The 24,621-nt window shown below is 44.2% G+C and overlaps 2 protein-coding genes across 8 annotated transcripts in view; both read left to right on the top strand.

Moving 5' to 3' along the window:
- The first annotated feature begins 470 nt into the window (after positions 1–470).
- On the top strand, positions 471–7,243 carry DDX52 (DExD-box helicase 52). Its single transcript, XM_071765315.1, has 15 exons — positions 471–611; positions 736–949; positions 1,277–1,407; positions 1,591–1,776; positions 1,934–2,077; positions 2,691–2,802; positions 3,075–3,147; positions 3,289–3,492; positions 3,853–3,943; positions 4,412–4,534; positions 4,737–4,887; positions 5,264–5,339; positions 5,595–5,666; positions 6,109–6,201; positions 6,570–7,243. Exons 1-15 carry the CDS (start codon positions 525–527, stop codon positions 6,655–6,657), a joined length of 1,845 nt encoding a protein of 614 aa, XP_071621416.1. The 5' UTR covers positions 471–524; the 3' UTR covers positions 6,658–7,243.
- Positions 7,244–7,491: 248 nt separating this feature from the next.
- The window catches only part of SYNRG (synergin gamma), a 37,468-nt gene continuing 20,338 nt past the window's right edge, over positions 7,492–24,621 (top strand). For 2 of the 7 annotated variants that reach the window (XM_071765308.1, XM_071765307.1), the window contains exons 1-14: positions 8,677–8,809; positions 11,963–12,003; positions 13,292–13,410; positions 14,783–14,913; positions 15,195–15,300; positions 15,883–15,994; positions 16,970–17,269; positions 17,831–18,055; positions 18,911–18,988; positions 19,660–19,856; positions 20,049–20,297; positions 21,115–21,251; positions 23,687–23,805; positions 23,968–24,030. In XM_071765308.1, the coding sequence (XP_071621409.1) occupies positions 8,736–8,809; positions 11,963–12,003; positions 13,292–13,410; positions 14,783–14,913; positions 15,195–15,300; positions 15,883–15,994; positions 16,970–17,269; positions 17,831–18,055; positions 18,911–18,988; positions 19,660–19,856; positions 20,049–20,297; positions 21,115–21,251; positions 23,687–23,805; positions 23,968–24,030 (1,951 nt within the window). In that variant the 5' untranslated portion in view covers positions 8,677–8,735. Of the gene's footprint in view, positions 7,515–8,676; positions 8,810–11,962; positions 12,004–13,291; positions 13,411–14,782; positions 14,914–15,194; positions 15,301–15,882; positions 15,995–16,969; positions 17,270–17,830; positions 18,056–18,910; positions 18,989–19,659; positions 19,857–20,048; positions 20,298–21,114; positions 21,252–23,686; positions 23,806–23,967; positions 24,031–24,621 lie in introns of those variants that run through there. The other 5 variants (XM_071765314.1, XM_071765313.1, XM_071765309.1 and 2 more) reach the window with 4 other exon arrangements.

Here is a 24,621-nt window from a genome sequence, read left to right as displayed (position 1 = left end):
GGGAACCACCATTAAACAAATTATTTGGGCTTTTCATTCCAGTGGCCCCGGGAGCCCTAACCAGCTCCACACCAAATGCTCAGTGGGTCTTAAAATCTGGAGAGTTGCGCAGGACTGAGGCTTAGGAGCCTTTTAACAACATGGATTTGAATCAAAACCAAGAGAAAACACTCCTGGTGAAGGGCAAGGAGGAAAAGGGGCAGCAACAACCACCACCCTGCTGCCTTCCCACCCGACAGGACCCTCCCAGACCCCGTTACTGCAGCTTTGCTGCAGTAACGGGGTCTGGGAGGGTCCTGTCGGGTGAAAGGGTGATGTCGGGTGGGACACAGAGCCCCCCCGCTGTTCTGAAGCCCCCCGGGGGTCTCTGTGGCTCCTCCCGGAGCTCCGGGCCCGTTGCGGCCTAGCTCGGAGCTCGTCCCGCTGGAGCCTGAGGCCGCCGCGCGGTTGCTAGGAGACGGCGGCTTCCGGGTGTTCCCGGAAGTGCTCGTTACTTCCGGGGTGGCTTGGAGGCGGGAGGCAAGATGGAGGCGAGGGAGCTGTTCCGGAGGTTGGGTGCCGGTGCCCGCTTCGATGTGCAGCGCTTCGAGGTCGATGCGCGGAGATTCGGGGTGAGGAATCAACGCGGGGGAGGTTGGGGCCATGATGCCTGCGGGCCCCGGCCCTTCCGCCCTTCCCGGGCCTCCCTGTGCAAGCTCCAGGCAGTGTCCCGGTTTTTCCTGGTTTTTCCTCCAGGTGATAAAAGGGAGCGGCGTGGGCAGCGCTTCTCTGGAGAGCCTCGACTTCTTCGGACGCAAGGAGGAAGCCCCCCGGGGGCTGACAGGAGAAGGGGTGAAGGGGGGGGAGCAGCAGGAGAATGGAGGAGGGGAAAACGGTGGAGAGGTGACAGGAAAGAGAAAAAGAACTGCAGGAAGCAGTGAAGGGAAAAGGAAAAAGAAAAAGACACGAGGTACGTGTGTTCATCTATGTGTGTCCCTGGTAGAATGCCCTGAGGAAGTTAATTTTTCTTATTTACTTCAGTGTAGTGTAAATCTGCAGGTACTGTAGGACATTTTAGCAGAATAAAAAGAGGCTTCTGGGTTCTTTGGCTGGCCCGTGTCAAAACAAATAAATTATTGGTCCAAGGTTGAGGTGTGGGGATGTGGTTGCCATGGTTCTGGAGTCTTCGTTAGCATGAGTGAGAATGAGAGAAAAAAGGACTCGAGGTGTCCTTTCTTCTTAAATAATTTTTGTGTGGAGTTTACTAATGGAAATTTCATAATTTTGGAACTTGCAGAAGCAGTATCAGTGCCAGAGTTGTCAGAAAACAATGGAATCAAGTGGATGTCCTCTCTGGAAGCAACGTTCAAAGATACAAAAGACAAAAAACCTACAGCAGAAAAACTTGAACGTTTGAGAAGGGAAAAGGTGGGACCATGGGATTCTGATGTGGCTTGGGAGGGTTCTCTGAAATCTGAGCTTCATTTCTGGTGATTCCTCTCGGGAGGAGGGTGACTGAGTAAGGGAGGAGTAACCAGCAGGTGAATCCACATATATTTAGTTTTATGCTGTCAAGGAAAGAAAGAAAGAGTTTGTGTTCTGCCTTTTCAGATAAATCGCTTCAGGAATCAGCACAAGATCAGTGTTCAGGGAACAGATCTCCCTGACCCCATTGCCACCTTTGATCAGCTTCAGGAGGAGTACAACATCCACCCCAAAATCATGGAGAACATCCAGGCTGCTGGCTTCCAGGTCCCCACCCCCATCCAGATGCAGGCTATTCCTGTCATGCTGCATGTGAGTGCTCTGCTCTTACTTAACCACTGCAAGAGGGTGCATTTTGGGTCAATTTGGAGCAGTAATATTTTCCTAAATGTGTTTGGTTTTGGTTTAATATTTTTTTTTTTTTCCCCCCCTGATAAAATATAACCTCCCTCTTTTTTTTGCCTTACAGGGTCGGGAACTTCTGGCTTCAGCTCCTACTGGGTCTGGAAAAACCCTGGCATTTTGTATTCCTCTCTTGGCCCATCTGAAGCAGCCCAGGAACAAAGGGTTCCGAGCTCTGATCATATCTCCCACCCGAGAGCTTGCCAGCCAGGTGTGTTGTGAGGGGAAAGGGGCTCTTGTTGTTGCCTTGATGCACTTCAAAGTTTTCACTCTGAATCAGTAAAACAGCAGCTGAGTAAATATTTTTTCCCTTTATTACCCTCTGATATCAGAAAGAGCTCATTTAAATGCTGAAGTCTTTTGTCTCCTGTGAAGCAGTGGCCTATCTACCATCTCAATCTAATCAAGATGATTAGATTAGAGGCTCAGGATTCTTTGATCAGATTTTAAAGCTGCCCAGTGCTTAGGTGTTCCTGGTACCTTCGTGGCTGAGATTGCTACCAGAGATTTGTCTGCTTGTCCCAAACATGGAATTTCAACAAATAACTTGATACTCTTTGTTATTAAGCTGAAATAAAGAATTGCAGCATGGGGCAGGGTTCCAGTTTTGTTGAGATGGGAGAGGGGAGCTGCAGCCTGAGACTCAAGGTGTGGGGGGCAGAGTAGCACACGTTAGGAATACATGCATGGAAAAAAACTCAGCAGCTTTTTCCTGAGTGTGAAATGAGGGTGGTGTTGGAAGCTCCAGGGCTGCCTGCAGGTTTCTGGTTTCCAAAGCCAAGCAGCTCCTTTTGGAAATGTCACCCCTGTTGCTGCCCCTGCAGACACATCGGGAGCTGGTGAGGCTGGCAGAGGGGACAGGCTTCAGGATCCACAGCATCCACAAGGCAGCTGAGGCTGCAAAGAAGTTTGGGCCCAAGTCATCTAAGAAGTTTGGTAATTGGTTTTTTTCACTACTGAAGTGCTTCTGAAAAGTCCCAAAACGTCACCCCCCTGCTGGGCTGTGGGGTTTTACAGAGGTCACTCAGCACCACTCATGATGTGCTGTCCCTGGCTCAGCACTGCAGAGGTAACTGGGATGGGGGACCTAGGGACTGAGACAGTGGAGCCTGTGGAACTGTGCCTCTGGCAGATGGAACCTGGGTTTCTCAGGGTTCTGTGGTCTATTTTGTGTCTTTTTTAATGTTTTGCTGTTCTTCCCCCCATAGACATACTGGTGACTACTCCAAACAGACTCATTTATTTGCTGAAACAAGATCCTCCAGCAATAGACTTGACCAGGTACTGAGCATCTTTATCACCTCTGGCTTTGCCCCCACAAAGCAGGTGCAGACATAATCCTGGCATCTGTGATGGTCCCACGGGACCTTTGCTTTCTCCAGAAGTGACTTTTCAGTCAGCAGCAAACCTCTGTGTCCCCAGTGTGGAGTGGCTGGTGGTGGATGAGTCAGACAAGCTGTTTGAAGATGGGCAGAGGGGGTTCCGGGAGCAGTTGGCCTCCATCTTCCTGGCCTGCACCTCCCACCTGGTCAGGAGAGCCATGTTCAGTGCAACCTTTGCCCACGATGTGGAGGAGTGGTGTAAACTCAACCTGGACAGTGTCATTCTGGTCTCTGTTGGAGCAAGGTAGGTGTGCAGCTGTGCTCTTGGCTCTCTCATGTTTGTTTGTTGTATTTTACTTTTCCCAGGCAAATTATTGACTTGCTTTGCCTCCTCAGCATGTTTGGTTATGTGCTTCTTGTTAATCTTAGGACTGCTTGGGTTTGTTGTCTCCAGAAAAAAAACTGTCTGGACACACAGAGCTTTCTCACTTTTTGGGGAAAGTGTTGTTTTCCTTTACCCACTGCTTTATCATCACAGAAACATTACTCTTAAAAGCATGTACTGGTGAATTAGGTTTGTCATGCACTACTTCTCATTCACCAGGTTTTTAGTGTTCATATATGGCAACTAACAGCACAATGTCTGTTGGATTTCTCATTTCAGGAACTCTGCAGCAGAGACAGTAGAACAAGAGCTGTTGTTTGTTGGGTCTGAGACAGGAAAGCTAACAGCAATGAGAGAGCTCATTAAAAAGGTATTTTGGAGAGGTTAAGGATGCTCTGTGTGTTCTCTCAGGGGCTCAGCACCTCCTCAGGCAAAGCTTCTCTGTGACACGTGTTAAACCTTTGTCCACATCTGCTGTGCAAGGGGAGGAGTAAAAGCCCTCCTCCTGAGGTGGTTCCCTGTTCTTGGCTGTATATTTGAGTCTTGCTCTCAGGAGCAGTTTGTGCAGCAAAAGTTTAAGTTCTCTTGGCAGTGTGAGTGGGTTCCTCACATCAGGTGGTATGAAAAGAAAAGCACTTGTTTCTGTGGATTAAAATGCAACCTGGTGCTTAAGTTAGGAGATGTTCTGCCACAGGCAGTAGAGCTGAGCTTGCTTAGTTCTGACTTCAAAGATTTGGTTAGTCAAAAAACCCAAAAAACCCATCAAATGCTGGGGCTGGTGAAGTCTCTTCAGTGATGGGTCCATTCCTGAGCCTTAGCCAGGTGTATTCTTTTGCAGGGTTTTGCTCCTCCAGTCCTTGTTTTTGTACAGTCTATTGAGAGGGCTAAAGAGCTCTTCCATGAACTTATTTATGAAGGCATCAACGTGGATGTCATCCATGCAGACAAAACCCAGCAGCAGGTAGGATATAATGCCAAGGAATATTTTACCACACTCCTCCTGATGAAACTTCAGGCAACATGAGCAGTAAATTACTGCAGGTTTTCATTTAGAGATTAAGTTTTACTCATTAACATCACAACAGCTTTCAGGAAACAGATTTACCTCCTTTCTCAAGTTGCTCCTTGGACTGCTTCCAAGTCCCTTCCTTTTCTTTCCCTAGAGAGATAACGTGGTACACAGTTTCAGAGCTGGGAAGATCTGGGTGCTCATCTGCTCAGCCTTGCTGGCTCGAGGGATTGACTTCAAAGGTGTGAATATGGTCATCAATTATGATTTGCCAACGAGTGCTGTGGAGTACATCCACAGGATAGGTGAGTGATGGGTCACAAATTCTGTCCTTTTTCTCATTTCCTAGGTCTTTAATGTCCATGCTCTTGTGCACAAGCAAAAATCTTGGAGCCAAACCTCCTCTGTTGCTGCAGCACTGCCTTCTGTGTTGCTTCAGCCTGTTTGTGTCTGGGCTTAACTTTCAGTAAAACTGGTAATTTTTCTCAGCCTTTTATGAACTTTAAATGTTTAGAAGCTTCAGACATACCTGTGCTTTCAGCAGGTACAATCTTTGGGGATCAGCTCTTTGGTTGTATGCTTAATACACTAACACACATTAGGAGGCTGGGGCTGAGGAATAGAATAAAGGGAGATATTTAAAGTAAAATATCTACTCTTTGCAAAATCTGTGTTTGACAGGTCGTACTGGCCGGGCTGGGCACACAGGGAAAGCAGTCACTTTCTTTACAGAAGATGATAAACCTTTATTACGGAGGTAAATTAGTAACATGGTGTAGCAAAAATTACTTTTACATTTTGAAGAGTGTGCTGCTGAACCATCTGGTTGTGTCTGGTACCACACACCTCATCAGCACAGCATTCCCATGCTCTGGAAGCCCCACACTGCTGTGGAAAGCTCTTACAAGTACATATATATATATATATATGAGAGAGAGAACTCTGTACCAACATGGTGAAACTTCCAGGGGTACCACAGTTGGGTTCATCTCTCCTCTCCTCTCCTTTCCAGCATAGCCAACGTGATCCAGCGAGCTGGCTGTCCTGTGCCAGACTACATAAAACACTTACCCAGGCTGCAAAGGTATCTTCATTTTAATAGTTTTACCAGTTTCCCATCTTAGAAGCCTGCACGAGTGATGCTGGGTGTATGAGGGTTGCAGAAGATCAAGTTGTTTGACAAAGCTGCAGTTTAGAATCAGAACTGGGCTTCTGGTACCTGGAAGTCCTTTATCTTTAGAAAAATTGGTGTATGCATGTAGGTAAATAGTTGTTTAATTAATTTTTCTTCACATACTTTTTTGTTACTTGTAATAGTTTCTAAAACTAGAAATCTTACATATATTTTATGTATCAAAATAAAGTTTGAGAGACAAGTCTCGGAATAAGCAACACTGAAAATATTTTCAGACCCATAAATCCCTAACAACTAGTAGAGGATTTAATTATCTGTTTTATTTACTTTGAATATTTTTTTTTTGCTCTTGAAAGCAATATAACCCTTCTTCACTATATCTTGTTCTCAGCAAACAAAAGAAGAAGTTCATTAAGAAACCACTGAAAAGAGAATCCATTTGTACCACCCCCAAGTGCTTCTTAAAAAAAGACAAAAGAAAAATGTAAGTAGTTTTTTTCTCAAGAGGAGTTAAGAGATTCTGTCTATCCAGAAAAGGCCCAGCAAGCTTCCTCTAAAATAACTGATAACTTGTTTGGATGGACCACCCAGTCAGAATCATTTTAGTGATGAAGTTTTAGTGTCAGTATCTGTTTGTTGGAAATTGGATGAACATCAGTTTGCCTTGCATGGTGCCATGTGGCAGGTGACAATAAGCTGAGTTTAAACTGCTGGGGTTAGAGCCAGGCTTCAGGTGAGCTGTCACTTGACTCAGCTGCACTAATGGGATGTAAAACAAGTAATGTCTGTGTCTCTGCTGTGTGCTTCATGTATTATATTCAGGTCTCTTGGTCTCCAATGTGTTTCTTGTAGGAAAACTACAAAGGAAAATACTAAGAAAAAAAGGAAAGCCAAAGAAGAGAAAAATGGCAGTAAAATACAGACTGTTTCAAACAGCTGAATAACAACAGCATGCTGGGGAGCTGGGGCTGACACCTCTGTACTGAGGAACAGAAGAATGAAGGTAGCAGCAAAGGTGAAGGGAAAAACATATTTGAGTTTCCTACTGGGTGAGGATAGGTGTTGACATGCAAGGAAGTCTCTGCTGAAATGACCAGGAGCAGATTTCTGAATGCTTCTCATAGAAGTGCACTCCTGCAGTAAATGCCTTGTGTTTCTGAACAGCAGTTCATTGCATCTGTTTGTGTTACTGTCACAGAGTTTTATATCACATCTTGGAAATACTGTCACTTCTGTATTCAGATAATCCCTAATATGTTTGTCAGACTTTGAGAAGAATCAGTGGCAGAAACAGCAAAGCCTGCTGTTAGGTGTGAGAAATGTGGCTGTCAAAAGACTTCCCTGGACACTTGAAAAACCAAACTGAACCCTCTTGTATTGTGTGTGAAAGTAAAGCCTTGCCCCTCCTTGGGTTTTTTGCTTCCATAAAATAATTTTGAAACAGCTCGTGGTTTACATGTCTGTAAACACTACTGTAATTTTGAACTGTTTGCTGTTTAAGCCTCAGAATAAACAAGGTTGTAAAAGATTCTGGTCCAGAGAGCTGCCTGTCTGTAGAGCCTGGGTGTGCCAGGTCTCCAGGCATTATTCCATGGCTGTTCCACAGGACAGCCAGGCTCCACACAATTCCCACCTCCCCATCTCATGATTGTGTTCTCAGCTCACTGTTGTGTCACAATTCCAGTAAGGCAGGACTGGCTTTTCCTTTGCCAGTACAATCCTTCTTGAAGCAAGTGTTCTCTACAGGATTGTCTCCTTGCTTTGTCATGTCTCATCCAGAGTGGAAGTGGAGCCCAGGTCTGTATAATTTATTTACAGCTCTGCCAAGGGATGACTGGAGTTCTGTGAGGAGCTGATAGAAGGCTCTGCATCCTGTTTTGCTTGCTCCAGAACTAGACAGAGATGAGTTGCTTTTGCTTTGTTTGCAGAGTTGTATCTTATATTTGGGTTGTATGAGAACTAATGTCTTAATTTGGTCATCTGTGAGCAAATTTACCTGTATGTATTAATAAAAATGTAGCCTTATATTCTGATAAATAGCAGCTTGCTTGCTGCAAGATATTGATGATGGATAAGATGGGGAGTATGCTTGATAACTTGAGTGAGGAATTACCAATATTCTCCTTTAAAGTCACTACTACTATCTTGAGTAGATGGGTACTTCAGGAGTGGTAGTGGGAGAGCAAACAGCTTTTGCTCATGAGCAGCTTAGTGCAATTCTAACTCTGCAGAAAAAGTTATCTTGGAGAGACTTTGTTTTAAAAGGAGACCTCAAATTCCATCCAGCTCCTTCTCTCAGGGTTTGATTTAATGGTTTCTCACAGTGGTCGGTAGCTTACAGAGAGGTTTAAGCAGTGGCTCTTCCCAGGATTTACCCCCGGGCAGTGCTGTTGTGCTTTACGTGAGGCCAAAGAACAACTCCAGGGCTCCCAGGCTGGGTCCTGGGTTGTAGCAAAGGTTCCTGACCTTGGGAAGAGAGATGAGCACCAAATGCTCAGCTCCTACCGTACCTCCTCGGCAGCCTTTATTCTACAGCAGAGCTGAGGTTTGGGCTGGTACAATCACCAGGTAATAATCTAACAGAGATTTCCAGTGCCCTCAAGCAGCTGAGGGGAAGAGCTGTCAGTTCAGCCCTGGGGAACGGCGGGAGCCCTGGTGTTTCGGCGGAAGGGAGGCGAGATTCGTTTTTAGGTCCCTGCAGCTGACTTCTATCACGATAAAACTTCGATTATAAAAAGCTTTGTGAGGAGAAGGCAGGGCTCTTTTGCCTCCGCAGCCCCGTATCACCGCGCCCGGCGGGACGTCTGTGCTCCCGCTGCTATCTCTCCCTGAGGGGCCGAGCTGTGGGGCTGTCCCGTGGGGTTGTGGGGCTGTCCCGTGGGGCTGTGGGGCTGTCCTGTGGGGTTGTCCCGTGGGTTGTGCCCTAGGTCCGGGCTCTGGGCGGGCCGTGGGTCCGGGCCCAGCCCCGGAAGCCGCCGCCGCTCAGCTGACAGGAGCTGCCGGGGCCGGAGCGGGAAGATGGCGCTGCGGCCCGGAGCCGGCGCGGGGGGTGCCGGCGGGGCGGCGGGCAGCGGCGGAGCGGGGGCTGCCAGGTGGGTGGCGAAGGGGTCCGGAGGCGGAGCGGGGCCGGGGCTGTGCGGGGCCGAGGGGGTGCGTGTGGAAAAGGGGAGCACTGAGAGGGGAGAGATGGGGGTGAGGGGGAGATGGGGGCCTGGAGGTGGGGGAGCGGGTGGGCGGTGAGGGGGGCACCGGCGGGGTGGGGGGCTCAGGGTAAAGCGGGATGTGAGGACAGAGGGGTCAGGGCCCAGGAGGGAGGTGTGGGGGGGTCCTGCGTGGGGTATGGGGGTCCCAGGTGGGCTTTGTGTGGCCCTGGGTGCGGTGTGGGGGGCCCAGGTGGGATGTGGGGGATGCAGCCATGGTGGCTCCGGGTGTGTCAGGGGACAGGACCGGTGGTAAATGAGGCGTGTGGACATGTCGGTGTGATTTTTGAAAGGTTAGGAAGCTGTGTTTTGATACCTTCATAGACTTAATAATTTTATTATTTTTTTTAGCATAGGGCCTTTGTGTGATGTTTATCAGTTGTCCTGCTTCTGTGGGGGCTGGGTAAAATTTGGATTTGACCAAGGGAATTTAAGTTCCTTGAGTTGTCCTGGCTATTTAAAGCCCACAGTTTTGTTGATGGTGCTTCTCTGTGTTAGGAAAGAGACATCCCAGGGGCTCTGGGATACTTGGAAGAGAAAAGCTGGAGCATTTTTGTCTGCCTGTGCATTTTGTGGAAGGGATGGGAGGCTGTCTGTGTCATTCCCCACGTATACAAACCTGGAGCAATTCTTGCAAGGGGCTGGATAAATTATCAAACCACTTGCTGTAATGCTGCCTGCTCAGCAGTCTAATAGAAAAGTAACAAAAATGTTGTCAGCAGACTATAGGTTTTGCAAAATAATTTAAAAATAATTTTTCCCTGTTGCTAGTATTTTGATTTCTTTGAGAATGAAATCTGGAGGTAAAGTTCTGTTCTCTGTGTGGGTCCTTTGCCTTGTTTCACCTCAGTTTTTATGGGTATCTGCCATTCAAAAATACTGTGACAGTCTGTGTTGTGTTGATGCAGTTGTACTGATTGGGAAGGAAAGGGTTTAAAAATCGTCTTGTAGACAGGAAAACGTTGTGTGGCTGCTATCACCATGTGGTTTGTCAAGTGCTGTGGTTTTCTGTGGAGCTTCACTTAATCTCACAGAGGACGCTGCCTTAGCCCACACTCAGCCATGAGGAGCAGCTGCTTTAGCTGGAAGTGTGTCTGCATTTCTTTGGCATCTCCAAAATGTAGTTTAGAGATGAAGTTCCTGCTGCTTGGCTGAGGAAGCTGGTGGGGTTTCTGTAGGTGTGTGTGTGGCTGATGTTGGCAGTGGCTCAGCTAAATCTTGGAGTGAGGTCTGTGTTGAATCCAAGCTGCACACAGAGTGCTGTGCTGCAGGAGCTGGCTTTGCTGCTTTTCACCAGCTCCTCTTCCAGTGCCCTCTAATTAGCTGTAGGGGCTTTTGTTGAATTTATTTTTTTTTTTTTTTCAACAGGGACTTATAAATAAACCAGGAGCTTTGTAGAAAGGGATAAATATTTAATGGTCTGGCCTTTATTTGCTTCCAACAGGCAGTGGTACCTTGCTAGGCTTGTTCAGGTTACATTATGTTTGTTGGTTTAGAAGAATTCTTGTTGACCATATTCCCCGTGAAAAAGAGAAAACACCAAGCTGCTAACACTTTTCTGTGCTTGTGAGCTTTTAAAAAATAACTTTTAATATTTCATCCTTCTTAGCATGGTGTGTTTTTGTGATGCCTAAAAGCTGCTGCACTTGCAGATGTGGTTTATGACAGAAACTCTACAGATAATCTGAACCTGCAGATGTTCCACAGGCAGGTGTACATCCCAGCACTTCCCTTTGTGTCTGCACAGTGCTTTGAAGAGAAAAAACAGAAATTGTGGTGACTGAGCATGATAGGACCAGAAGCTGCTGGAAGGTGTAGGTGTGTGTTAGCTGTGGAAAAAAGCAGTTAGCACACAGTGGTCAGGATAAATAAACAGCTTGGTCTTAGGAAGATTCTGAGTTAGAGGATGAAATGAGGCATAATGTGGGTTGTCTTGGTGACCATGTAACCTGCTGTCTGTGTAGTGGGCAGGTGCAATTTGTTCCTGGATAAATGCATAATTTAAATTCCTTGTTTTATCTTGGTACTCACATTACACATCTCCTTTACATTTGTAAGCCAGGTTGGCTTTCAGAACTTCCTGCAGGTTTTGAGAACCTGTCTTTGGTCGTTCATTTACTCTTGGGCAGTTTCTTTTACATCCACCCTCATGCTGAGGAATATTGAATAGCTTTAAGTTTGTTTCTCTTTCATGGTATTTTGATGTGATAGCTGCCTGGGACACTGAGTAAGGTTCTTGTTTAGTGAATTACTGCCCATGTGGGTTTCTGAGAGTTGTTGGCAAATGAGAACTTCTGCTCAAGGTCCTTTTTTGCTGTTTGGCAGCTCAGCACATGCTTCTGTTGGAAAGGGAGGGCTGGCAATTTCCATATGATTTCAGTTGGAATTTTAACAGGTTTTCCTCCAGGTGCACTTGGCACTTGATGCTTGAATGAATACATTTTTTTTCCCAAAGCATTATTTTTCTTGCAATTAGATGTCATTGAGAAAGCAGAGCTCCATTCTGCTGTGCTGCTCCGTGTTTCAAAGCAAGAAGAGCACAGAGGTGGTGGGGCTTCAGGGACAGTTGGGTTCTCTGTGGAGAGCTGTTACTAAGCAGCTGAGAACTATTGTCTGGTGCAGTTAATGGTCTTGCTGAACCAGATACTCCCAACAGGAGATGTTTATTCATTCTGTGGTGCCTGGGGGCCTGGCCTACACTAACAAACTGACCTGTGACCAACCTGTGTAGGCACCGAAACTCTCTTGTGGGCGATGTCGATGAGTCAAAGCCACTGTGGTGCTGCTGAGGAGGACAAGACCTATTTCTTTCTAGCTTTGCAGCCCATGATGGTGTTGGGGGGATGCTCCACTGCTTTGGGGGGAATCCTTGGGAGTGGAGACCTTTTTCCTGCAGTGGGGTTGGGGTCTGTGGGATCTGCAGGAGCAGGCAGTTGTGCTGAGTGGGAGGCTTTAGCTGGTGGTGCTGGCATGTGAGTTGAAGTGGGGTTTTCATCCATTTAAAAATCATAGACTCTCATGTACCCCTTTTTTTTTCTTCTGCAGCTTCATGTTTCCTGTGGCAGGTGGTTTAGGCCCCCCTCAAGGTATGTATGAAGTTAACATTTTGAGCAAGAAGTGCTTTGCTCTGTTTAGATATGTGAAACAGCTTGAAAAGTTCTGCCCTGATGCTCAGAAGCATGGTTATTAATTGGACTCTGTAGAAGTTTTTCCTCTTGAATTCAATGCTGGTTAGCTGAGTCTTGCAACTCTATTTATAAAACCTCCTCTGCAGTGTTGAGAAAGCAGAGTTACCAGCATACAAGATGAAAGAGCTAGGAAAACTGTATCCATTTTTGACCTGAATTTGCCTTTTAAGATTTTTATGTTATTTTCACTCTGGTATTTAACCTCTTTATGCTTCATCTACCAGCTGTGTATGCCCATATTGTGTGGGTGTTGCAAGACCTGGTAAATATTTACAAAGCACAGCAAGACCCTGGGACAAGAGTCACAACCTGTGTGGAAAGTATTAATACAATAGGAGGGCCTCAGCCTTAAATTACCTTTGTTCTCATTCCTGTTGCAGTGCTGTTTAATTCATGGAAAATACAGAGAGAACTTACAGGGAAAGTGGAGAGTTTTCTTATAAAAATTCTCAGGGACTGATTTAGGGATTATTTCTCAGAGTGTCATGTCCCTCCTGGAGTGCTTTTGCCTGTGATGTTTGGTTATGCACCATTATGTATATAATGTTATATTATATATAATTATCTCACAATGTGCTGGTAACAAATGAGTGTTAGTGCATGTCTCCCAAGATAGCAAAATATGAATTAATACATTCCTATTTTCATTGTCCAAGTTTGCTGAAGTTTAGCTTTTACTGAAAAATATTGTAACTATTCAAAATGCATGTAGTGGGCTAATGAGCATACAGACAAGGGATCCAGGCAGGTCAGGGTGTGGAGTTGCTTAGTGAAATGATTACTTTATTTCCCAAGACTCATCTACAAAAGCTGCCAGTTTGTTAAGTGTTCCCTTTCAAGAGAAATAGGCAATTATCAGCACCAGTCAACCTGTTTCATTAAATCTTGTTAATTGGAAATGACCTTTTCAAAAAATGCTATGGGAAGAAACCCACAGAGAATCCTTAGTATGGTGGGAGAATCCATCATCTTAACTACTGAGAAAGCCCATCATGGTTCTCTTGGAGTGATCAGTGTTTAAACTAAGGAAACTCTGTGGCTGTCTGCCACAGTGTAGTGTGTTTTGCTTTTTTTAAACAGTCCAGCAAAACCCAGAGATTTTTTCTGGTTTAGTTAAAACAAACAAACCCCGAGCCAAACGCTTTAACACTAACTGTGTGCTTACCTTGTTTACTGTTGATTGTAGGGATGCTCCCTATGCAGCAGCAAGGATTTCCAATGGTTCCTGTCATGCAGTCCAACATGCCAGGCATGATGGGGATGAATTATGGTTCCCAGATGCCTCCTGGAGCCATGACCATGCAGGTGCGTGGCAGTGGGGTGTGAGATGCTCACCTGGGAGGGGACAGCTGCTGCCCCAGCCCTTACCACTGCAGTGGGGTGAAAGGCAGAAACTTGGCTAGGAATGAAGTGGTTGTCAGTCTGTCGTGGGACATTATATTTTGTAGTATTCTCTTTGAAAATATTTCTGGTAATTTAAAGAATTCTTCAGCTTCCCTCGGGATCTGGATAGGGTGGGTGGGGGAATGTGGTGCACATTACTCACTGGTGTGGAGCAGAGAGAAATGGGAGTGTGGTGCAAGGACAGCATCAGTAATATTTAAAGCATCAGGGATTTTGCAGCCCACTCAGAGGTGTCAGGATCTGAACTTGCCTTTCATCCTATGTGTTATGACACCAAAGTGTGCTCAGAGAAGCACAGTCTCTGAACAGGGAAGGAAACAAAAGCGTCAGCAAGATGCTGAAAAGCTCCCAGATGGCACCTGCTCCACAGTGTGGTTAGTGAGAGTATTGAATTGTTAATTAACCACAATTCAGAACTCCCACAACGTGGCTCTTCTGCCTTTTTGATTTTGCTTCAAGCTTTTTCTTCCTTTGCTTTGGGTTGCTGTGCTTGCTGTTGAGGTGGCCTCTTGGGCAGGATTTTAAATGAGACCTTTATAGGCTGATAAGGAGTGGCTGTGTACACACTCTGATTGATCATGACCAAGGCACTGGATTGTTTCATCCCTCTGTAACTCAAATGCTGGAGCTAATAGAATCATGTTTCCTGAGTGTAGGTGGCAATTTATAAACTTTCTTTTTAAATGCCTTTCTCTAGGGAGCAAGGAATCTCTTAAATTTTCTCACGTGACAGGTTTTCCCATTTATCTGACTTCCTGGGTTTCATTCTCATAGTTCCTCTTGCTTAAACTAACTGTCTTTAATTCTGCTGTTTTTAATTGAGGAATAAGAATGAAATATGAGCAGCTAATGTGATGTCTTCTCTCTTTTAATCTTTTGTTTTCTGTTCAGCACCATATGTGCTTATGTACACATTTGCACTTTGCTGAAACGTAATCTTTAGTCATGGCTTTGTAGCCACTTAGAACAGGAAGTTAAAAAAGGAAAAAAAAACCCTAACGAACCAAAGTATGGTACCGAGCCACTTGTAGCACTGTAGTCTGCCTGCAAAATTCCTATATTTGAGGTAGGTTGTCTTGATTTTGGTGTAGTCCAGAAGTTGTAGGTGGTTATGGAGAGGGAAGAGTGCCACCTGCTGAGGGACCGGGAGCTGCTCACCGCTCCGCCCTTCACACTTAGCATTTTACGAGCTCCTCGGTTTGGCAGGGTGGGAGGGAAAAAAGAAACCAGAAAAATAGGCATCTTGGTAGTTGTTTTCTGTGCTGTGTTGCAGGGTGGCATGCCCATGGGGCCCATGCCAGCGACGGGGATGCCTTACATGGGTCAGGCCTCTTTCCTGGGAATGCGCCCAGCAGCCCCCCAGTACACCCCAGACATGCAGAAGCAGTTTGCAGAGGAACAACAGTAAGTGAGGCTCTGCTGGCTCCTGGGAAATGCTTCTGGTATTAAGGGGGGGTGCAGTCTGAAGGGGTTCTCCACCATCTTGTTGAGAGGATTTGAAGGGCATTGTGAAGTGAGCAGTGGCTGTCGTGCAGCTATGAGAAGGAGCAGAAATGTCTGCACCAAGCCATCTGACTTTGAGATGGAAGAAATGGAAAAGCCAAGAGGAAGCTTGCCATGGAAATTGTAGTGGAAAATTATTTTTAGATTTTTTTTTTTTTTTAATACAAATAATTTTGTTTCAGGAAGAGGTTTGAACATCAGCAGAAATTTTTAGAAGAAGAAAGAAAACGGCGTCAGTTTGAAGAACAGAAACAAAAGCTGAGACTCCTAAGCAGTGTGAAACCTAAGGTATGTCCTAAATTATAAGTGGGGCTTTGGGGTTTTTTTTAATGGCTTTTAATGGGGTGGTCTCTTTCAACAAGCAAGAAACTGGGGAACTTACAGGAGACATCAGATTACATCTTGAAAAGCATCTGGAGTAGTCAGTCCTTCACACACTCTTTGTGAAATGTAAACAGTCTGGTGTTGCAAATGAAATCAGTTTTGAAAAACAAACCCTCCTGGTATGTCACATGTGGGAGCAGATTGAGTTTCTGGAATGGAGAATGTTTGGTTGCTTGTTTGTTAATTGTGTCCAGAGTTTTGGACACTTGCAATGAGCTCAAGGCTCTGATCTGCAAGAACAGGAATAGCTGAGTAAGGTTTGTGTATTGTTCCTGGGCATGAAGCTATGTCTGAAGCCTGAGGAATGCTGTTGTGGTGTGGTCTGCAAAAAAAAATGCTTTATAAATGTGGGATTATTGATGTGCTTTAGAAAGGCACTGCTGGAGAGGGCAGGGTTTAATCTAACAGTAAGCATTGCTAACTTTTGTACTGAAGAAAACTGAGCTCTCCTGTGAATTTTTCAAACTGTGTTTTCTGGTGTTTCAGACAGGTGAAAAAAGCAGGGATGATGCTTTGGAAGCCATTAAAGGGAATTTAGATGGTTTTTCTAGAGATGCTAAAATGCACCCAACACCAGCATCACATCCAAAAAAGCCAGGTTTGTAGTTTTTCTCATCTTCCAACTGACAATAAAACTATTATGTTTGAAATATTCAGCAAGGGGAACTAGTTGGGAACTAATTGCAAGAAGTGTTTTTATTTGGTGGTACAAAGTGAATGAATCAACTGTTTGGTAAAACAAAGTGTCATTCTAGCAACTATGTGCTTGGTCAGGTTATGAGGGTGAAATGTTAGATACCAGCTTGTATTTGAAGACTTGAATCTTTAGAAGAAAGCTTGATGGGCTGTGCTTCATGTGAAATATGGAAATTGATAATTCCTGTGTTCTTTTCTAGTCGAAGCATTAATTAATCTTTTGCAGAGTCCTTTTGAAGCCAAGGAGTGCTATACAAGTCCTAAGAATGATCAGGACACTGTGTAATGACTGTACTGTAACAGCTTACTTGTGTGCCATTGCTGGGGCACAGGCAAACCAAAGCTTTCTGTATTTTCTTCTCAGTAATTGCTACATTTGTACAATACCTACCAAAGATTTCCTGTGGGTTGGAGCAGAGTTTGTTCTGTGCCTGGCCTGACATGAAGCTTTTGAGACAAGCTTTTCCCTGTGTAGAATCCACTGGGGATTTGCTCTTTGGTAATTTTGAAGTTACAGGTTGTTTCTGAAAATTCAAAATACTATTTCTTGATTTGTTTTGACCCAGGCTGCTTAAAACAAATAGAATACTGCCATGCTGCTATTAAGAATTAAGTTTCAAAGTGTTTACATCATAAAAAAAATCTGGGAGAGAAGATGCGTGGCTGGAAGTGGCTGCTCAGTCCTACCTCCTGTGTTTGTTCTGCTGACATTAACAGCTCTCATACCTCTCAGAACACATTCCCTGCTGTTTCCCCTCACCCATTTGCTACGTGTACCCAGTGTCCCCTGCTTTTCCTACCTTTCCACCACCCATGAAGCTCTCTCCTCATGGCTTTGTGTGTGTTCACTCCATTGTGTGTTCATTCCATTTTGCAGATCATCCCACACCATCCCATCCTGCTGTATCTGTTTCCCACTCTGCTTTTCCCGATGATGAAGAATTTAGTGACTTTATCCAAGGGCCTGTTGAACTCCCCAAACTGGGGCCTCAACCCATCTCTCAGCCCTTTCAGCCTTTCCATCCTGCCTCTGAGGCTGGCCACCTGCTTTCAGAACAGGCTGTGCTCCAGCCTCTCCCTCCAGCCCAGGCTCCAGTGTTACCCATCCTGCATGGTACAGCTGGGCAGATTCCTTTTTTTCCTACCTCTGCATCTTCACCCAGTATCCATAAAACAGGTAACTCTAAAGTATAATTGTTTTTATGTATCACCTTCTGTTATAGAGCTGCACCAAAGCTTCACTCATTTTGTTGGGGTTTTTTTCAGTCAGGCTGAAAGAAGTATTATATAGGCAATTGAGTAGAAAACTTAAGTCCCCTTCTTCCTTCCCTTAGAACTGCACTGTGCTGTGGTTCTGTGTGGATCCAAAGATTGCTGAATATGCACTTGGCTGATCTTTAGTGAATTAAGTCTATTGTGCCAGCATTTTTGTAAGCCTGTGTAGCAGAAAAAGACACATTTGAGATGGTGGTATATAAAAAAAAATGTGTTATGCTAATGTGGATCACTTGTGTGCTTCCTTTCTTGGAGGCTAAAGGGATGTTGGTGAGATTAATGTGAATAATTTTGCAGTTGTGTGTAGCTATAAAGTGTCTGAAGAGGGTGATGCTGTTGGGACAGATGCTCACCTGTATAGCTCCTCAGTGGTACCAATAATGCTTCTCCTTTTAAAAACATGGAATTGCCATCTGGGTGGTTAATAACAAAATATGAATAATTCCTCCTGCTGTTTATTCAGGCCCTTCCTTGGAGGAGAAAGTCTTAGATAATGGCTCAAAAGAATCTGAACAAGAGCAAAGCAAAATTAAAGCATCCGAAGTTGGGCACAAAGCCTCAGCTGCAAGCCAAGTTCATCCCAGTCTGCCCAGCAGTGACTGGGGTGTTGTAGGTGGACATGAAAGTGGTACCACTGCTGCAGAGGTGCACAAGGCTTCAGAACAAAACATAGCAGTTGAAGAGTGTGGTGAGCAAATGAAACATCTGACAGAATTTAAAGCTAATGAGATCCTGCTTGAATGCTAACACTCTGTACACTAATTCTGAGACCAATCCTGCATAATTTTGCTCTGAATGCCTGCTTGAATAATATGGCAGTGCCTCCTGCTCCTTGCTAAAAGTATAACAATGTTGATTTTGCTCTTAAGTTTTTCCACGTGAATTTACTGCTGTAATCACTTTTAACATGTTTGTTTAATCAGGTCTGCTGTTTTACAATATCCTGTCCTCTTTCTTGGAAAAGCACTCTGATGTTGTGTTCATGGGTTATGTGAAATGTGGGCTCCTCTGTAGTCAAGTGTGCTAAAAAATGCATGTAGTCTTTTGTGTAATCTGGCTTTACTGGAGGGGGAGAGGATATGAAGAAGAGGGATAAAGACAATGGAATCTGAAATTATTCTGATTTTTGTCAGGGCTCCATCCCATATGAGCATAAAATCAGCTTAGAGAGAATGAGATGGGAAAAGCATGAGACTGAGGCTGAGTCCACACAGTGTAGAAGGAAAGAAGCAATTTGCTGTTAAATTTTAAGAGACAATGAGACTTGAACTTTATTACAACTAGAAATGAAGAGAGAGGAGCAAATGAGGAGCTCCTTTCATTATGTGTATAATTCTGTTCTTGCTGTGACTGCCAGATCATTGTATTTTGTTGAATACATATTTCTGCATTAGCTGTTTTTCCTCTGAGCACAGTGATTCCTCTCTGAAATCTTTGCCTGGAATGCTAAATGATACTGACCAACTCCCAACTTGTCTCTGAGATCTTTGTACTCCGTATATCCTAAGTCTTGTCTTTTTCTTCCCAAATGGAACACGTGCAGGAGTGGGAGTGTTCCCTTCACAGGACCCAATTCAGCAGATGATGCCTCCCTGGATTTACAACGACAGCTTGGTCCCAGGTAAACCTGCACGTGGGCATGGAGCCAAGTGGGCAGTGAGAGGTGTGAAGGTGCCTGTGCTGACCTTGCCTCTTATTGATCAGTGCATTACTCAGTCACCAAACAAAGCTGTAGCTGTGGTACCTTTCATATTTATGGTGCCTTTATCTGCGTTTGGAGGAGCGTGGGGTTTATTGAAGCATGTTAAATGTTAATCTAGAATTTGTTGTGGCAGCAGATTATGCTCCTAGTGGTTGCACTGCTGATAATGCTGCTTTCCTGGGCAGTCTGTTTTTTGGCACCTCTTGTAATTAAGCACACTCATTTCTTGAGGCTATTTATCTTGCATATACAAGTAACAGTAAATATTGATTATGCTGAGGTTTAAATACAGAAAGCTGTTGGAGCTATCTTTCTATGTGGATCATCCTGCAGCTTCATTGAAGAAACGTGTTTTGAAATGAAGCACCAAGTGTACTTTGCATAAAATAGTTCTTTGCTCGTGTTGAACTTGCCTGTAAAGACCATCCAATAGTGCATTGAGATCAGACACCATGATCCAGTGCAACACAGCTGTCTTACCTCAGTACTTATTTGGTGCAATGTTGAGTTTTAGACAAAATAGAAGAGCAACCTCAAATGTACTTGAAAGCAGCAGTTGTCACTGTCTAATACTGGCTTCCTCTTAACAGAGCTGTACAAGAAAATTTTAGAAACAACTTTGACCCCCTCTGGAATAGACACAGCCAAGCTCTATCCCATACTGATGTCATCTGGGTTGCCCAGGGAGACCCTGGGGCAGATCTGGGCGTTAGCCAACCGCACCACGCCGGGGAAGCTCACCAAGGAGGAGCTCTATGCTGTCCTGGCCATGATAGCAGTCACCCAGGTGGGTTTGGGAGATCAGGCACCGATCAGCCCTAGCTTGGGTGCTGATACCCCACACCTCTAGCAAAACACCACTTCTCTTGAAGTCCAGAGGAGAACTGAAGCTCCCCCAGTTCCCTGCTCTTTGATAGTTTGGGTCTGGGGGTGCAGTCAGCGTGCCCGTTTGTTGACGTGTCTGTGCTTCTCGTTGCAGAGAGGAATACTGTCCCTGAGTCCTGACGTGTTAAACCAGTTCCCAGCAGCTCCCATCCCTACCCTCAGTGGCTTTCCCATGTCCCTGCCTCCCAGTGTCAGCCAGCAGCCCCTGCTGCCCCCTGCTCCACCAGGCTCTGTGTCCCTGGGCATGGGAACAGCCGTGGTGGGACTCGGCATCCCGGCACCTCCCGGAGGAGCTGCAGCACAGCCCTCAGCAGGGTTCCTGCCCTCCTTCCCACCTGGACAGGTCAGCTCCCTCTCCTTCCACATCTCCACTCTCCTGCAGAGGGAATTAGCCTGACTCTGTCAAAGATGTGTAATGACAGCAGGCTGCAGGTCAACAGAAGGGAAAGAGCAGAGGTGAAATCTACCTTGTGATGTCTGAAAACATGAAGTCCTGCCACTAAGGGTGTTCTTTTATTTTTTCTGGTTCTTTTCAGTGGCATTAGAAGAGGTACAAAAGCATTCTTCGTTACAAACTAATTGCACTGGAAGAGGATTTTAGTTGTAGTTAGGATTTTGTAATACACACCAAATGGAATTTTAGGTTAAAGAACACAGCAGACTCAGCTGGTAAAATTAAGAGTTTTCAGGAGAAGCTGAGAACTGAAAACCTTTGGCTTACAACACTAAACATGTAGGGGTTTAATTCTGCTGTTTGTAAATATGGTCCATCCTTCTTTGGAAAAGACTTCTGATGCTTTTGCTGTGTGTATTGATTTTACATTATTGATTGATTTACATTATTTATATTTGCCTTGTATTAAAAATATAACCTGGCTATGATAGTAATGCATTTAATGTGAGAGGAGCAGAGTTGCTTATTCACCTGTTTTTCACAAAAACTATTTGTAATCTGATACACCTCCTGTGTGTTTTGAGTGGCTGAGGTGCAGGAAAGGCTGACCACACTGATTTTGTGTGCTAATGGTGAAAGATTTTTTTTTTACTTTGTTTTTTTACTCCCCTCCACTTAAGTCAGTTTCTCTTCTGAACTGCTTTCATGCTATGTAAGGATTTGAAGGGGCAACAAGGTAGCAATTCATGTGTTGTTTGTCATTCAGGTGGTGAAACCAGAAGATGATGACTTCCAGGAGTTCCAAGATGCTTCCAAGTCTGGCTCACTGGATGACTCTTTCCCTGATTTCCAAGGGGATGTAGCTGGCTCCTCCAAAGCAGCCAGTTCACAGCACCGGGGCAGGTAGATCTTTGATTTCCACACTATCAGTACTCTAGAACTCTTTTAAGAAATGAAAATGTTTTCCTCTTTTTTGGGTAGCTTTCTACCCTGTCATTTTCATCTGTCAGCTGACTTCTGCTCTGGCAGTTTGCTTTGAAGGGTGTAACAACTACAGTTAGGCTTTCTGAGTCAAAAATGACATTTGATGAGCCATAGGTGTTTGGTCACTCTTCAGCATTCTGGTCAACCACACTGAGGTAAACTGTGTTTACAAGCTACAGGGAGAGGTTTTCAAGTGTTTGCTACACAGGCAGCTGGAAGTGACTTCATACTGTGCACCCAGGCAAAAATCTTACGTAAAGCTTCTCAGAAAAAATGCACAGGGACAGAGGAACTGTGCAGTGAGTGCTGGGGGCTTCTGTTACAAGTGTGACCTTGTGCTTTCTGGAGTTGATAGAAGCCATTTGTTAACATCAAGGTTTTTCTTCAGGCCCTGGATACAGACTTGAAAAATTCATGCAAAGAGCATGACCTCATACTCTTAAATAAGTGAGAACTCCAGTAGACAGGGTTTTTGTTCTGCCTGTCAGTTCTCTGGCCAGTACTTAAACTTTTGATAACTGACTATAAATCTCAATTGAAATCTCATTCAGTCTTGGCTTTTCATTTGGGAGACTGCCAAAATGGAATTCCGGATCAGGCAAATTTTGTATAACAAGATCAGTAAGCATGTTTGCTCCCTCTGAGAGTTCACAATCAATCTTTCAGAGTCCTGTGATTATATAATTTCAGTGCTTGTCTCCCTTTCCTGCCTGTGGCAAACTTGCCTGTCCCTCCCAGGGGTCTGGTTGTAGACACACACGTTTCTCTGCATACAGCTGACTCTTCCTACTTGCACACAGACAGAACTAGCACTTCCCAGGTAAGCAGGAATTGCCAGTTGCTTCCTCAACAGTGATGCCAAATGGGAATAGTGAAACAAATTGTTCTGTTCCACTGTGCCTAACAGCATTCTGTGTAAGAAATGTCATTTTGCTGGTGTCAATCAGTGCCATGTGCATCTGAGGATGCTCTGGTTTAAGTTTTTTTTTAATTTGTGTGGGACGACGTTTTGCAATTAAAGCAGTTCTGTTGCTGAAAGTTGGAACTGAAACTTTGTAGAGTCCACAACAGGAAGCAAGGGATCATTAAAAAAAAATTCAAAAAGGGTGTTTCTTTTTCACTGCAGCAATTCTCTTTATTCAGTTGTAAACGCATTCTGTTTTGAACAGAATGTTACAATGGGCTATACTGTAATTGCTTATGGAGCTTTATTTAAAAAAAAAAGCCATCTGTAGAGCACAGATGATTAACCATTGCAGTTGCCAAGATTGCATCTCTAATAGCCTGTTTTGCAGTGATGTGAAATTTAATTATATTACCATAAGCTATATTTTTTTGACATTGCACTGTCTGTCTGCAAGCATCACAGCCCATGGTAGCATAGTGTGTGCAAGAGCTGGGCTTGTATGTTGCTTGTAGGCTGCTGATAAGGAGATTTAAATGGCTCTGGAAAGATTCTTGCTTCAGGCCAAAGAATGCCATAGAAATTCATTCACGTGCAGAGTATTGAATACCAGAAACTGGAGGTAAAATGCAGCATTCATATGTAAAGGATGTTGTTGTGTAGAGCTGCCAAGGTATGATAAGGGGGCAAGCACAGCTCTCACAGAATGTCTTCTAAATCTTCCAGCAGCTGCTCACATGGTATTAGCTTATTATGGCAGTTTTACTACATAAAGAAGAGTGTGTTTATGTGCAAAAAGATTTACTTGTGTATCTGTGGGCTAATCCTTGTTTTGCTGATGAGATAGCTACCTGAGCTCGCTGGCTTGCCTGATGGAAATTCAGAATTATCCTTTCCTTCCTTCTGAACAGTGGCTCCTCTTCTCTTAATTTTGCAACATATAGTAAAATCAAGTGTAGGTAAAAAAAAAAAAGTATGGAGCTGGCAAAATCCCATGCAGTTTATCTCTTTCCTATATCTAGTTCTGTCAGAGAGAGTTGTCCTTGTGCTGCCTTGGGTGAAGTCCTAAATTAAACATCAGTGGTTCCAGGGGTAGATTCCTGTGCTTGTTCCCTCCTGGGATAAGAGTTCCTGTGAAGTTCTGCAGTGCTTTGTTCATGCTTTGTTACAAATTAAAATCAGGAGGGGTGAAAATTGACACCTGGCCTAAAGAAATATGATTAGGTGAGATAAAAATGTGTATTCACCCCTCAGTTACCAGCTGCTTAGGTGATCTTATTCTTAGTAGATCCTGAGGTGGTTTTCATCATGTTCTTGATTAAGAATTCCTTAGGGTACAAGCTGAGGTTTAGTGATCCACGTTGTGTAGTCATAGTTTAAATAAAACCTGGAAATGTATATTTCCTATGGATAAATGAAGGAATTTTACTTGTGTCTCTTTTATTTTTAGTGTTCCTTCTTTACTAATGCCACTCCCAGGTAACAAGACACTCTCATCAACTGATAAGTATGCTGTGTTCAAAGGAATTGCAGCTGAGAAGCCTTCTGAAAGTTCAGCTACTTTTGGAGGTAAAAGGAAAAACATCCAACCCCAACTGCAATATTTCATAGATCTTGTTTTTTACGTTGATCAAATTAATATCATAAAACCCAGAGCAATTATGTCAATGTAGATAAATTCCTGCAATAAATCTCTTTGTGTAAATGTGTTCCCTTTCTCCTGCTCACTAGATGGTGCAGACAAGTACAGTGCTTTCCGAGAACTGGAACAGCCATCAGAGGGCAAACACCTAGGTAAGCAGTGTGGGGTTTGGAGCTGTTTTGACATGTTTTCAGGGTTGTTTTTATAAGGTGAAGAATTTCCATTGCTAGGCTTCTAGAATAGTGGTGCTTCTGTTCCTTTAAGCAACTTAGCAGGAAGTATCCAGACAAAATACTGTGATAATACTACTGGAACAATCTACAGATTGTATTTGGAGACAATTGGCATCTCCTTTGAATGCTTCTGAGTTTTATTTTAAAATAACAGTATGGCTAGAATGTGCTCATTTTTACAAAGGAGTCATATATTCTTAGTCAGAATAAGATACTTTTGGACAAAGTTGCAACTTTTTCCTATTGTCAGGGCAGAATTTAAACTTTTTGTGGTCTGTGGTATTCTGAGAAATCTGATCACTTGTTTTGAAATTGGATTTAGCTGGTTTGGAAACATACTACTGACTTAACATGGCTGCCAGCATTTTGTTTCATTAGTAGATGATGTTAAATTTTAGATTCTAGGATAAACCTGAGTTCCCTCCTCCTCCTTATTTTTCAGACACAGTTCTTCTTTTTCAGACCCTGAGTTTCTGAAACTCCTGTAATGTTTTGTGAGGTTTTCATGCT

This window comes from Heliangelus exortis, chromosome 21 (assembly GCF_036169615.1).
Source record: "Heliangelus exortis chromosome 21, bHelExo1.hap1, whole genome shotgun sequence".
Taxonomy (NCBI): Eukaryota; Metazoa; Chordata; class Aves; order Apodiformes; family Trochilidae; genus Heliangelus; species Heliangelus exortis.
Note: the sequence above shows the minus strand (reverse complement) of the source record. Positions and strands in the feature narration are given on the sequence as shown.

Coding starts and splice junctions, on each gene's coding strand:
- DDX52 (XM_071765315.1), top strand. CDS start 525: ATGGAGGCGAGGGAGCTGTTCCGGAGGTTGGGTGCCGGTGCCCGCTTC. Junction 1,408..1,590: donor AACGTTTGAGAAGGGAAAAG/GTGGGACCATGG, acceptor CTGCCTTTTCAG/ATAAATCGCTTCAGGAATCA. Junction 6,202..6,569: donor AAAAAAGACAAAAGAAAAAT/GTAAGTAGTTTT, acceptor TGTTTCTTGTAG/GAAAACTACAAAGGAAAATA.